General features: G+C 24.3%; 1 protein-coding gene across 2 annotated transcripts; it reads right to left on the bottom strand.

Annotated features, from left to right (window-relative positions):
- Nucleotides 1–2,684: 2,684 nt before the first annotated feature.
- LOC126904206 (DNA replication complex GINS protein PSF1-like) lies at nucleotides 2,685–11,389 on the bottom strand. Of its 2 annotated transcripts, XM_050682988.1 has the most exons (6): nucleotides 11,146–11,378; nucleotides 10,116–10,180; nucleotides 9,042–9,134; nucleotides 7,548–7,638; nucleotides 7,376–7,492; nucleotides 2,685–3,501 (listed from the first exon to the last, which is right to left on the bottom strand). In XM_050682988.1, exons 1-6 carry the CDS (start codon nucleotides 11,218–11,220, stop codon nucleotides 3,358–3,360), a joined length of 585 nt encoding a protein of 194 aa, XP_050538945.1. In that variant the 5' UTR covers nucleotides 11,221–11,378; the 3' UTR covers nucleotides 2,685–3,357. The 2 variants fall into 2 exon arrangements, with proteins under 2 accessions (XP_050538945.1, XP_050538946.1); XM_050682989.1 differs by lacking the exon at nucleotides 9,042–9,134 and having other exon boundaries at nucleotides 11,146–11,389.
- Nucleotides 11,390–12,612: the final 1,223 nt, after the last annotated feature.

A 12,612-nucleotide genomic window follows, 5' to 3' on the forward strand; every position in this document is an offset into this window, starting at 1 on the left:
GGCATGCAAGGTTCCTGAAATATAGAAATTTTAACTTTATAGCTATCATACTCAATCAAAATAACAACAATTATTATCATAAAATTTATTTTAATTAATAATATAAATATATAGTTATTTTTTCGTTAACCACTAGATCTCTTCTTAAATACAATTAATTTAGAAAATTTCTTTTTTGGCTTATTTAAATATAATTTATTTCTCGACTTTCAAGTTGTTAAATCTTTTTATGGATTATCTCTTATCACTTATAAGGGTTGTAGCTTAAAAAAACATACATAATTCATATTTAAACCTTTTCCCGAAAAAGAAGATATCAAAAACTAAGACCCAGATAGATACTTAACTTTTTCGGAAAGACAGAAATGTTTGGACATTCACAATGGGTAACTTGATAGTCCACCCTTTATACAATGATAGGCAAAATGTAATAACATTTAGGAGGTGTGTAAGCCAAATCAAGACAATTCGGTATGAGGTGTGCACACTGGATCAACAGGTCTCAGTGCATAGGTATTATGTCCACTTCACTAATAACTAAAACTAAAAACGAACTAGTTCATAAAATAGGAAAATAATTCAACTTAGAAAATCGCTGATCGATAACAACTTTTCAATCAGTAGTTCAGGAGTTATGAATATTTTAAAACCCTAGGCGGGAAAAGTAGCACAACAGAGTGATACTTAATGTTAAAAAAATAACCCCACACATCGTCTTTAGTCTACATTTAACAACGTATATAACTTCCAAGATAATGGTTCAAAAATTAAATAAGAATGTTGGCAAAAAAGTTATTACTCTTATAAGGGATAAAGCTAAAAAATATTAAATCACTAAAAACTTGAGAGTTAAATAATGTTAAACAAAATTAAGCATTTTTTTTTGTTATAATTATTATTTGGGGGAAATTTAGTGGTCACTGGAAAATCAACAATTCTGTTCTACAGAATATTTAGTAAATAAACTTTATTTATCTTCATTATTTCATTATTGTTCAATTATTTAACTAATTACAAACATAGGATTACAAATAGAGTTATAGATTACTAATCATGCAAAAAATCTGATAAAATATTGTTTTAGCTTCGATGCGAAGGTATTATTTACTAAGATGTGTTTTTTTTTTTTTTTGTCTGTTACCACTTTTTCTCAGCTCTCACCGAACCGATTTCTTTCAATGATACGTCAAAAGATCACAAATCGTATCTAGTCGAAGTCATTACCCTCAAAAATAGAAAAAATTTCTCTCGTTTCCATAAATAGGGAAAAAGTAATTATAACAAAAAAAAAAACAATTATCAATAAAAAATTTTTTATACTAAACTCCGGTGGTATAATTAAATACTTTGCATACATTTTTTAATGTGTAATTTTCTTAGAAACTATTTTGTGATTGGACAAATCTGAAACCAGATTTCAAATCGGCAGCAAAATTATTATTCTGACAATTATTATATCATATAATAATACACTGGTGTTAGGTATATTTTATGCATATACATCATTGTATAATAGTTTTTATAATCAAAAAATATGGAACATAGATTCTAGTATTTATGTTGGATTTTATTAATTTAAACCACGTACGCAGTGTATCAATATAAATTGATTTTTTATATCAATATAAAAAATGTCATGAAATTTTGAATTTAATTTGCTTGTTAATTCTTAATTAACTAAAAAAATTAAGTTAAATTAATTAAGTTGAAAAATAAACTTTTTAATTAGTCTTCTCAACCTTTGCTTAGCCTTGTACAAACTATGCAATTAAGTATATTTAAATAGTTAATCAAAGTTGTTGGTAAGTTGAATAAATATACCTTAAGTATAACATTAACATTTAATGATATTAAAGTATTATTCAACTAATTTATTAATCATTGATAAGTAAAATAATATCACAATATAAGCGTGCCATATTACAATAAATTATACAATATTTTTTCATTAAATATAAGTCCTCTGAAAAATATACAATTATTGAAATTTGGTAAGACACTCTTTTTTAGAAACTATTTTATTAATAATCGGTCTTACATCATTCTATTTTCCGAACTTAAAATGTTACAGAGGGTGGTTGCCCTCTTTCACATGTTAGGGAGTCAAAGATGGTTCTTGACTAGGACAATGATGAACGGGACGGGTATTATGACCGACTAGCACCAGAGACCAGATATCATCAATGAGAAAATCACAAAAAAAATTTCGTTAGTACCCTGGGAATTAAATCTGGAACCCAGTGCACCGATCGAACGTGGGCAGAACCACTAAGCCAGGCCGATCCCTTTGTTTCAAAAACTATTGAGAATTTAAAATTTTTGTAAAAAGAAAATTTTAGGTTCAAAAAAAAAAAAACTACAACTATATATAGATAATTAATTTTTCTCTTTCAGGGATAAAAATTCTTATTTAAAATTTTTTTAAATGGGAAACCCCCATTTTTAATTTTGTAATATATATATAAATTACAAACAACTTTGTTTTTTTATCCAGTCAATCTTTTGAGTTTTATAACTATTTAAAGAATTTGTGTTAAAAAAAAATTGTCATTAATTTGGTTTTATAATACCAGTGGCAGTGTAACCAGTATTCTTGCTGCTACAGTGACAGGAATAATAATAGACCCGTGTATCTATTATTAACCAATAGTCAAAATCCTTCGTAGCTATAGCTTATAATAAAATTAAAATAAAGGTTTTATTATAATGACATATATTAAACACAAAATACAGTTTTTTTATTGCAGCTATAATTCACAAGAAGTAAACATAAGTGAATTTCTAGTTTTAGAGATGCCTTGTATGATAAGAAAATAAAAGAGGGAGGTTCTGTTTAATTAAGGATATTCAATAAATAAACAAAAAATTTTCCATAGATTCTTCCTCGTGTAGATGACAAAGAATAATGGCGTTGAAAAACATAAGTTAATTATTTGACAGTGGCATAATCAAACATATTTTTCAGAGTAAGATTGATAATATTTATACAAATAAAAATTTAACAATACATCTTATAAGTTTAGCACACTAATTCTTATATCATGAATAGACAAGCTAACAAAATAAAGATAATAGTTTAAAATTAATTAAATACATACAATTATTATTTATTAGCTATTTTCAAAGATCATAGCAATTATTTTAAATCTATAAAATTTCAGATGGAAACACTGCAGCTTTCTCAGCCACTCTTTGGTTACTTCACTGTGATTTGGATATGAGGAAGACATTATATTTTTTTTAATTAATATTATGCTGGTTAATATCTATATATCTTTCTTATGTAATTTATAATCTTAACGCCAATTTAGAGAATGTATTGAATAATTAAATGCAATGACAATAACTACACTTAAACTAATATCTAACTTGTTCGAGAATTCCCTGACGTATAAGTGGTTCAGCCTGTGACCTAGATAACATGTATTGACTATTTTTTCTTAAAATTAGAATTTCACCACTCTCCAACTCTAATTTTCCAGCATCAACTAAACTTCTAACCTAAAATAAGAATATTTAATCTTATCACAATATAATTAGGTTCATAAACGAAAATTTAAGTTATGAAACAATTTCCCTCCCCTTAAAGTTAATATACAGTTCTGGATATTGGCAACCTTTAAGCAGTCTTCATCAATTATTTTTTTGATATTTTTAATGAGTTATTAATAAATATCAATAAATAAAATTTATAACTTAAATATTTTTTTTACAGTTGAAAACTTAATATCATTTGGATAGAAGATGATCTATAAAATTTATGAAGTAAACCAAGAATAGTGAACATTTTACCTATGATTAGCATTATTTATGGTATTTATTTATTTGTGGTGGATTTAAGTTGAGTTTAAGTGGTCTAATGCCCAAACAGAAATATTTATAGATTATGTAACACATAGATTCTGATATGTATATTAAGTACATATTATGCTCCCAGATCCTTTAGTAAAATATTGAAAATCTATTACTATCATTCGACATGAAAAAATAAGTAGTATTCACTTACAAGGGAAGGATGGTGAATTTCATAAAAGTTTTACAATTATTATCTAAATTGAATAAAAAGTAATACTTATTTTGAGTTTAGAGATGAGAATGCTTAGATGGATGTGTGGAGTGATTAGAGAAGATAGGATAAGGAACGAGCATATAAGAGAGAGTATAGGTTTAGCGTCAATCGTGGATAAGATGAGACTTAGATCTTAGAATAATAGACTTAGATGGTTTGATCATGTTATGAGGAGAGAAGAATCGGAAGCTATAGAACAATTATAGAAATTAATGTTGAAAAAAGAAGAGGTAGTGGAAGACTAAAAAAAAGATTGAGGGATGTTATTGAATGCGATACGAGGACAGCTGATGTGAGTATAGATCATGACAAGTGGAAGTTTAGGATAAGGATGGCTGACCTCAAGTAGTTGGGATAAAAGCGTAGATTAAGAAGAAAATGTTTAGTACTACAATATACCAATTTTTTTGTTTAACTTTAGGGACCGTTTACATATAGAAGATAAGTTGGCAAATGGCTGCCATAATTAAAAAACATGACATTTTTGTGTTATTATTTCGATTTTAATTTTATGTTTTTAACTTTAAATTGTTATAACTATTTTAAAAATGTGTGGAACAATCCAATTTTATTTTTATAAGTACCTTATACACTCATTATTAAGTCTATATTTAAATTAACAATAAGATAATTGCAAGGATGAGGAAGTAAGAAAATATTTATAATTAACACTTTAATAATTTTAAAATGTTTTTTCATAAGGAGATTATTTGGAGTACTTATCTCCCATCCACTTAAATAACAATGCCAGTTGACTTAAAATATAAACGTAAATAATTAAAAAAAAAAAACCCAGCACAAGGGGGTCGCGGCACAGTGGTGACGTGGCATAGATGGATCAAGTATAATGATATCTGACAGTGATTAAAATCACTATAAAAAAAAAACACTTCGATGCAAATCTTTAGATAGTGTTTAATTTTAAAAAATTGGTGGATTATTCCAAAAGCTACATGATCTGCTAGTTCCTTATTAATATCTTGATTAAGATAAAGTATGTCGAATGAAAAAGGATTATTAAAAAATATTATTTCTCATAAAAAAATTGTGTTGATCCATACACTTTTCAATAAGTTATAGCATTATAAAATTAAAAATATAAAAAATAAAATCGAGATTTTTTACACAAAAATAGCATTTGGTAGCCATTTTCACCATGAAAACAAGTCCAGAGGTCAAATTTTTTTTTTTCAAATTAAAGTATATTACATTAACTTTAATTTAAGATATATATAAAAGTGTCAGACCTTCCAGAATACTTTCAAAAGTTAAGTTGAAAAAGTTCTACTTTCTATATGCATTTTTTAGATTTGAAGCCCTCCCCGTATATAGGGAAATAGTGTGATTTAAAAAAAATGTCGAATGAAAGATGTATATAAATACTACTTCTCATGAATAAATTGTATCGATCCATACATTTTTGAAAAAGTTATAGCATTTAAAAGTAAAAAATGTAAATTATTAAATCGAGAATTTTAACACAAAAATAGCATACGGTAGCCATTTTCACTGTGAAGACAAAATAAAGTCCGAAATTTTTTTTTTCCATAATAAAGTATATCACATTAGCTTTAATTTAAGATAAAATAAAAGTGTCAGTATTTCCGGAACACTTTCAAAAGTTATGTTGAAAAAGTTGTAATTTTAAATCCCCCCCTGTGGGCAGTTAAAGGATCAGATATAAAAAAAAATATACCAAATGATAGGTAAAGACATCAAGCATCTAAAAAAAAAATTATATTGATATGTTCATTTTTGAAAAAGTTACGGCAGTTTTTAGTCAAAAAAATTGAAAAAATTTCGAAAATTAGCAATTTTTAAATTTGTAATTTTTTTGGAGGTTTCCCCCATTTACGGAAACGAGAGAAATTTTTTCTATTTTTGAGGGAAATGTCTACGATTAGTTACGATACAATTTTATTAAACGATTCATCAAAAGATTATACATCATATTTAGATAAAAACATTACATTCATAAATTGAAAAAATATCCCTGATAACTAGTAAATGGGAGAAATACAAAAAAAAAAACTATTTTTAAAATCGATAAATTCTGACATTTTAAAAATTTTTTTAAGTAAAATTCTGTCATAAATATTTGAAAAATGGAATAATGAAAACAAACTTTTTTATAAATACTTAAGGTATTTCTCTTTCATAAGATATATATTTTTTAAAAATCTGACCCTTACCTATTCATATGGAAGATTTCAATAGCAACTTTTGCATAGAAAGTTCATTTTTTTTACTTAAATTTTGAAAATACTGGGTTCTTAAACATATTTTAAATTACAGATCATTTTACATATTACAAGTTAAAAAAAAATTGTCCTGGCGACTTGTTTTCTATATGTAAATAGACACCGTAGTTAAAATTTATGCTATTTTTCTCTTTTAATTTTAGTATTTTAAGTTTTAATTAAATATAAAATGTATGGATCAATTCCACTTTTCTTTGAAAGGTACATCATAAATAACTCATCCGACATACTTTTTTAAAAATTCGAATAATTCTTACTTTTTCAAGTTAATTTAATTTAAAAAAATATTCCTGAAATACTCCAAACATATGATAAATTAAGTAAGCTAATGTTACCTACTATAAATTAAAAAAAAAAATTTAATCCCCTTTTACAAAAAAAAAAAAAAAATAAATATAAAAGATTTAAGTGTTAATTAAAAATATTTTAAGGGGAATTTTCGCAGCTTTTTAATATTATTTTAATAAGTATATCCAATAAGATACCAATGATACGTGACAAATTAAAATTTCAGCTTCATAATTGAAATTATATTTAACTAGTCGATTAGAATAATCAAACATACTTATATGTAATTTTTCAATAAAAATTATAATACTAAATAAAATTTCAGTTTCATACTAAATTTCATTACTATAATAAGTATTTGTTCATGTATATTTATAAATCATAAAACTTTTAATCAGGATATAATTAAGTAAATAGGAATTTACATTGGTTTTGAAATAATCCAAAAATTCTTTTAAAAATTAAACACTATTTACAGATTTGCATTGAAGTTTTTAATATATACATATTTATTTAGGCTGACCTACTACACCACACATATATACATTGAAAAAGTCTTGTCTCTCTGGAAAATTTGAATATCACTTTGGGTTTTATTATATTATGTGTAATTTAAATTGACAAATAAATTCTTTTTTTTATGGTTCTCAAAAAATTTGGCCTTCTACTATAAAACTAATTTTTTTACCCCTGTTATACATTATTAATTTTCATATATTATTATTAAATGTTATACTATAATAAATAGATAAATTACTTCTGTATAGAGTGATTTAGGTGGTTTCATATCTTGAAAAAGATTAAGACCTGTATCAGGTCCAATGGATTTCATATACAATACTAATGATTTACAATAACTGTTGAACCACTCAATCTGAAAAATATATCAAAATTTAAACATCTACTATACATAGTATAATTTATTATACTTCAGATTGTGAGAGATTTTGTCTGATATCTATTGGTAAAATAGCTCCTATTTCCCATCTCATTTCTTTTAACCGTTGCAGTCTAGTCCATCTAAATCATTAAATTAATAATTTACGAAAACAAAATTAAGAGGTTATAAGATAATAATTTCCATATACTTGGAATTTTTCAAATTAACTTTAAAAAGTAATTTTTAATAACTTTAACTAAAATTTTTATAAAAATAACTACATAGAATAAATTTGAATAAAAGTTTTTAAATTATATTATCATTCCAAAATGTTAACAGGTAATAACTCTTAATGTAACTTAACTTAAAAAAAGAAAAAATGTTTAAGGCGCTCTTTAATTTTTATTGGGTTATTTACAATCAATATATTATAATAAATTCTGTACCAATATCGTAAAATATTTTATCTGATAGTTTTACCTTTTTGGTATAATTTATCATCTAAATTTGTTTAAAATCAAATTATAGTGTTCACAATAAAATATTTAGATATTAAAGTTAATTTGAAATAATAAATACAAAATTATTAAGTCTTTTGAAATCTATTAATACATTTTTTTTGTATAAAAATTCATAAATGACTTTTTCCCCATAATAGTATAGAATGAGTACAAACTGAATTTAGACTTTTAGGAGCCTAGAGAAAATTTGTTTGGTTAAGTCAGACAAAACAATGCTACTAAAAATATTAAATCTAATCCTCTAATAAATTCTAGGTACTGGTGTAATTAAGGGAGGTATGAAGGACTACCCTTGCACTTAAAGAATTAGTTCCCCTAATATCACTTTTCAGGAGATGTATTTATTAATGTACTAAAATAATTTTTAAAGTCGAGAAAAATAGATAGCAACCCAACAATTTTACTCTAGTTTTGAAAATAACTGAATTTCCCTAACCCTTATAATAATAATAATATAAAAATATATATTAATAGACATAAATAAATATGTATTGTGACTTTATAGAGATTACCAAATATTTCAATATAATTTCCATTGAGAAATTTTAAGGTACTTGACTTATGACACCAATTAATAAAAATATAAAATAATAATTATTTAATGAAATTCAAAATTTTGTTTTCCATAAATTATCAATCAAAGATTAAAGAGACTTTTTATTTTTGAGTCTGCCCTCAAAAATGTTGGACCTCAGTCATGTGTCCATAAAACTCTCTGTCAAACCAGACTTGCTCGAATAGAAAATTGCATGTTTAAAATAAATAAAAGATTAAATATTTTGTACAAATTTACTAATTCTAAAATATAATATTAACAAAGGTATAAGAAAATAAAGATAATAAAGTGTGAAAAGTTTAAATGATTTTCAATTAATTTATCAATTTGTTATTAATATTTTTTTATGGTTAGACAATTAAATATATTATTATTTCAGTTATTACAACTTTCTGTTGTACATACATATAGTTGAAATTATAAAATATATTTCATTGAAAATAATAAACTTCAGATAAGAAATTACATGTAAGTCATTAAGCATCTTTTATTTCTTTCAATTGCTGCACGGCGTAAAAGTACAGGATCCATTGGAACTTGGTCTCTGGGATGATTACGTCTAAAAATATTATGAAATTTTGTTTAAAAATAACAATATGAATTGTGATCCAAAAATATATAAAATTTGTATATAATTGTTAATTAATGATGTAATAATATAGTATACCAGAAAATGGGTATTTTAAATTAAGCAAAATAAAAAATGTGGATTGAATTAATATAAATCTTACCGTTGTGAAAAGAGACAAACCTAATAACTTCATAAAAAAAGAAAAAACTGTAGCAAAAAGACATAGAATATCCTATTCCAATTTGGCTCACTACCACTTAATTACAAAAGCAATGCTTCCAATTTACAAAGATGGAACACACCCTCAACTCATTGAAACACATACTAACTAAATTTCTAAAATATAGGGTGTTCAATAGAGTTTCTATTGTTTGTTCTTTGTTCTAATATATGTAGCAATTGACCTGTTTTCTTACTTTTTGAACATTCTGCAGAATTTCAAGGTAGTTCTTTAAGTTCAGATCAACAGCCACTATGTCAAACACTTAACTTCATTACAGAAGCTTAACTTAGTAATATTTTAAAAACTGTAAATATGTTTATGTTAACTTAAAATGTAAACACAAATTGTCTTATAAACTAATAGCCTAGCTGCTGAAGCTATCGATTAATAAAGAAAATGTAAAAAAAACTCATACGAATAAAGAGTTTTCAAATTTATGATACTAATGATACTAAGAATTAAGATTAAAAATATGTTATTTTCGATTTAATATAGTATATTAGGACCAAAAATTCTATTACTAAACAATATTAAAGTCAATGTTACCACACTTGAAGAATAGATTTTTCTATTTAGTCTCATAGTAACAGGGTATGATCTCATAGCATGAAGCAACCAATTTAGTCTACATTTAAATAAAATAAAAAATGTTCTGCCATCTTTGATAAAATATATTTAACTTCTGTAGTAATATTAAAGATATTCATATAAAAAAAAATTAATATGTAAATATAGATTAAACTTACATAATATCTAAAATTTCATCATCTAAAATTTTCATTTCTGTAAGTACTTGATTTACTCCATCATTCTGAAAACATTTTTACAATAAAATGTATCATAATTTCAAGAATTTAATAAAGGCATTGGCCGTTAAAGTAAAAAAAAAAAATGGAAATTTTACATTCAAAAATATAAAATTCTTTCATTTTAGTATAACTTTTTCAAAAATGTACAAATTTTAATGAAACATTTATAAGTAGATAGCAGATTTATACATTTTATTTTAAAATGACCCAAGTTAGTACAAATTTGTTTTTGAAATATACAGTAGTTAAACAATATTTTTTATTTTAGGGGAATATATATATAACATTATAACTCCAGTTAGATCACATTTCTCAATTTTTTCCTTAGTATTTTTTTATAAATAATCACATTGGTTATGTAATTATTATTATTGATGAAGTGTTTTACTCCAGTGATGATAATCACTGTAAAATTACAATTTATACTGGAGCTTACTATGCTATTGGGTTTATTATCTGCATTTAAATTAAATCATTAATAAAATATTTTTATTTTAGAAAATTCTTAGGATATTTACTTGATTCGAAATAGGTAAAATAAATTTTATTGAATATATTTCATTTAAATTTTCTTAATAGAATACAACAATGTAGTAGTCCTATATTAATAATGTGTTGATATTAAACATTCTATAAAATACTAAACATATAATATTTAAACTCAAGTTAAAGTAATTTTATACAAAATTGAAATAAAATAATTAATAGTAATAAAACTGTAAATAAATGAAAAAGAAAATAAAATCTTTGGATTAGCTATTCAGCTTAAATAATAATCTAGAATCTATAGACATAGGCAAATAAGACAAAAGCCTACGATCTAAAATTATAGTGAAATTTTCTTGATGCTTAAGCTATTAAAGAAGGGTCTTAATTTGGTAATCATCTAGAGAATTGGAGGCTCCAAGTACGACTTTCGCTTTACCAATGATTTTTATTTCTTAAGGTTTAATTTTATAATACTTACGTTGTATGGAGGTATTGTATCTTCACGAGAACGCTCCAATTCTTTTAATAATTCAATTACTCTATCACAATACATAGTTATTACTTTTCTTCTCTCAGTAGTAATATATAATACAAGAAAGTACAGATGACTAAAAATGTTCTACGGTAAAAAATTTAAATTGCACTTAACACAAACTTAGAAACAGTTATAAGTTTTGAATTGTCGTGATAAAAATTGTTATAGTCGTTATCTATTATCAATTACTTAAACTATATGATAAATTGAGTTGAAATATAAGTTCATAGGTGGGAAATTACATGATATTTTTCTAATTATTTTATTATCATAACCATCATAATAACGGTAAAACAGAATACTGGTCATGTTTTGTTTATATAAATTTAAAAAAAAAAATATGTGATATCTTTTACTATCATTTTATAAACTTATATTAAGGTAGCTCTATACGTATTAATTCTGGTGATGGGCATAATCGAATGATTTCGATAATCGAATGATTAGTAATCGAGACATTTTCATAATCGAGTGAATCTCTCGAAAAATCACTCGAAGTTAAAATCGTCTGCTTGTATGATAAGAATAATCAACTATTATTATTTATCGAGAGAATCGAAAAATTATTCGAAATATGAATAAATATACCTATAGTAAATAATTATTAATTTAATTTTGCTTTTTTTATTTGTTGGTGTTTATTTATAATTATTATATTAAACTATAATTTAGGAATAATAATAACAATAATATATTAATAATGCATTATTAATAAGTGCTTTAAATAAAAGACAAGTTGTTATTTTTATTATTTAATAATTATTACCTATATTTTAAAAAAACCGATAACAAATTTAAAAATAAAAACATAAGATAAGGTAGCAATAGCCGGCTTGACCATCATAATTAAAACACCTGATTCCACACCTAATTGATTTTTCATAAATTCACAACTAGTGAGAGAATCAGAACTCAGTAGTTTAGCCAGTTCAGGACAAAACTTTGTTCTAATCGTCACATACTTCCCAAAAATGTGACAGATAAGGTGTTGCCATGAGTAGCGATTGAACGAGTTGAAAATAAGAAGACTCGAAGTCAACAATTTAATAATAATTCGACTATAATTTATGCTAAATAAAAACTTAAAAATAGTATTCTCTCGTTTCATCGTTTCATGGACATCATTCGAAATAACTTTTATTCGATTATATACATTTCAAGATCAAGAAATCATTGTTTTTATAATAAACGAGAAATCATTAGAAATAATCACTCGATTATAGAATAATCAATATTATTTAAAAAATCAGAATATCTCGATTATATATCTCGATTATGCCTATCACTAATTAATTCTCCTTAGGACATATAAATATATTTGATATTATTGTTTATAATCAGAGTTGAATTAAGCATATTAAAATAAAAAACCAGTAAAATCAAAATTCTACTACAGATGCAAAAAAATCA

This window comes from Daktulosphaira vitifoliae, unplaced genomic scaffold (assembly GCF_025091365.1).
Source record: "Daktulosphaira vitifoliae isolate Bord-2020 unplaced genomic scaffold, ASM2509136v1 Scaffold_4, whole genome shotgun sequence".
Lineage (NCBI taxonomy): Eukaryota > Metazoa > Arthropoda > Insecta > Hemiptera > Phylloxeridae > Daktulosphaira > Daktulosphaira vitifoliae.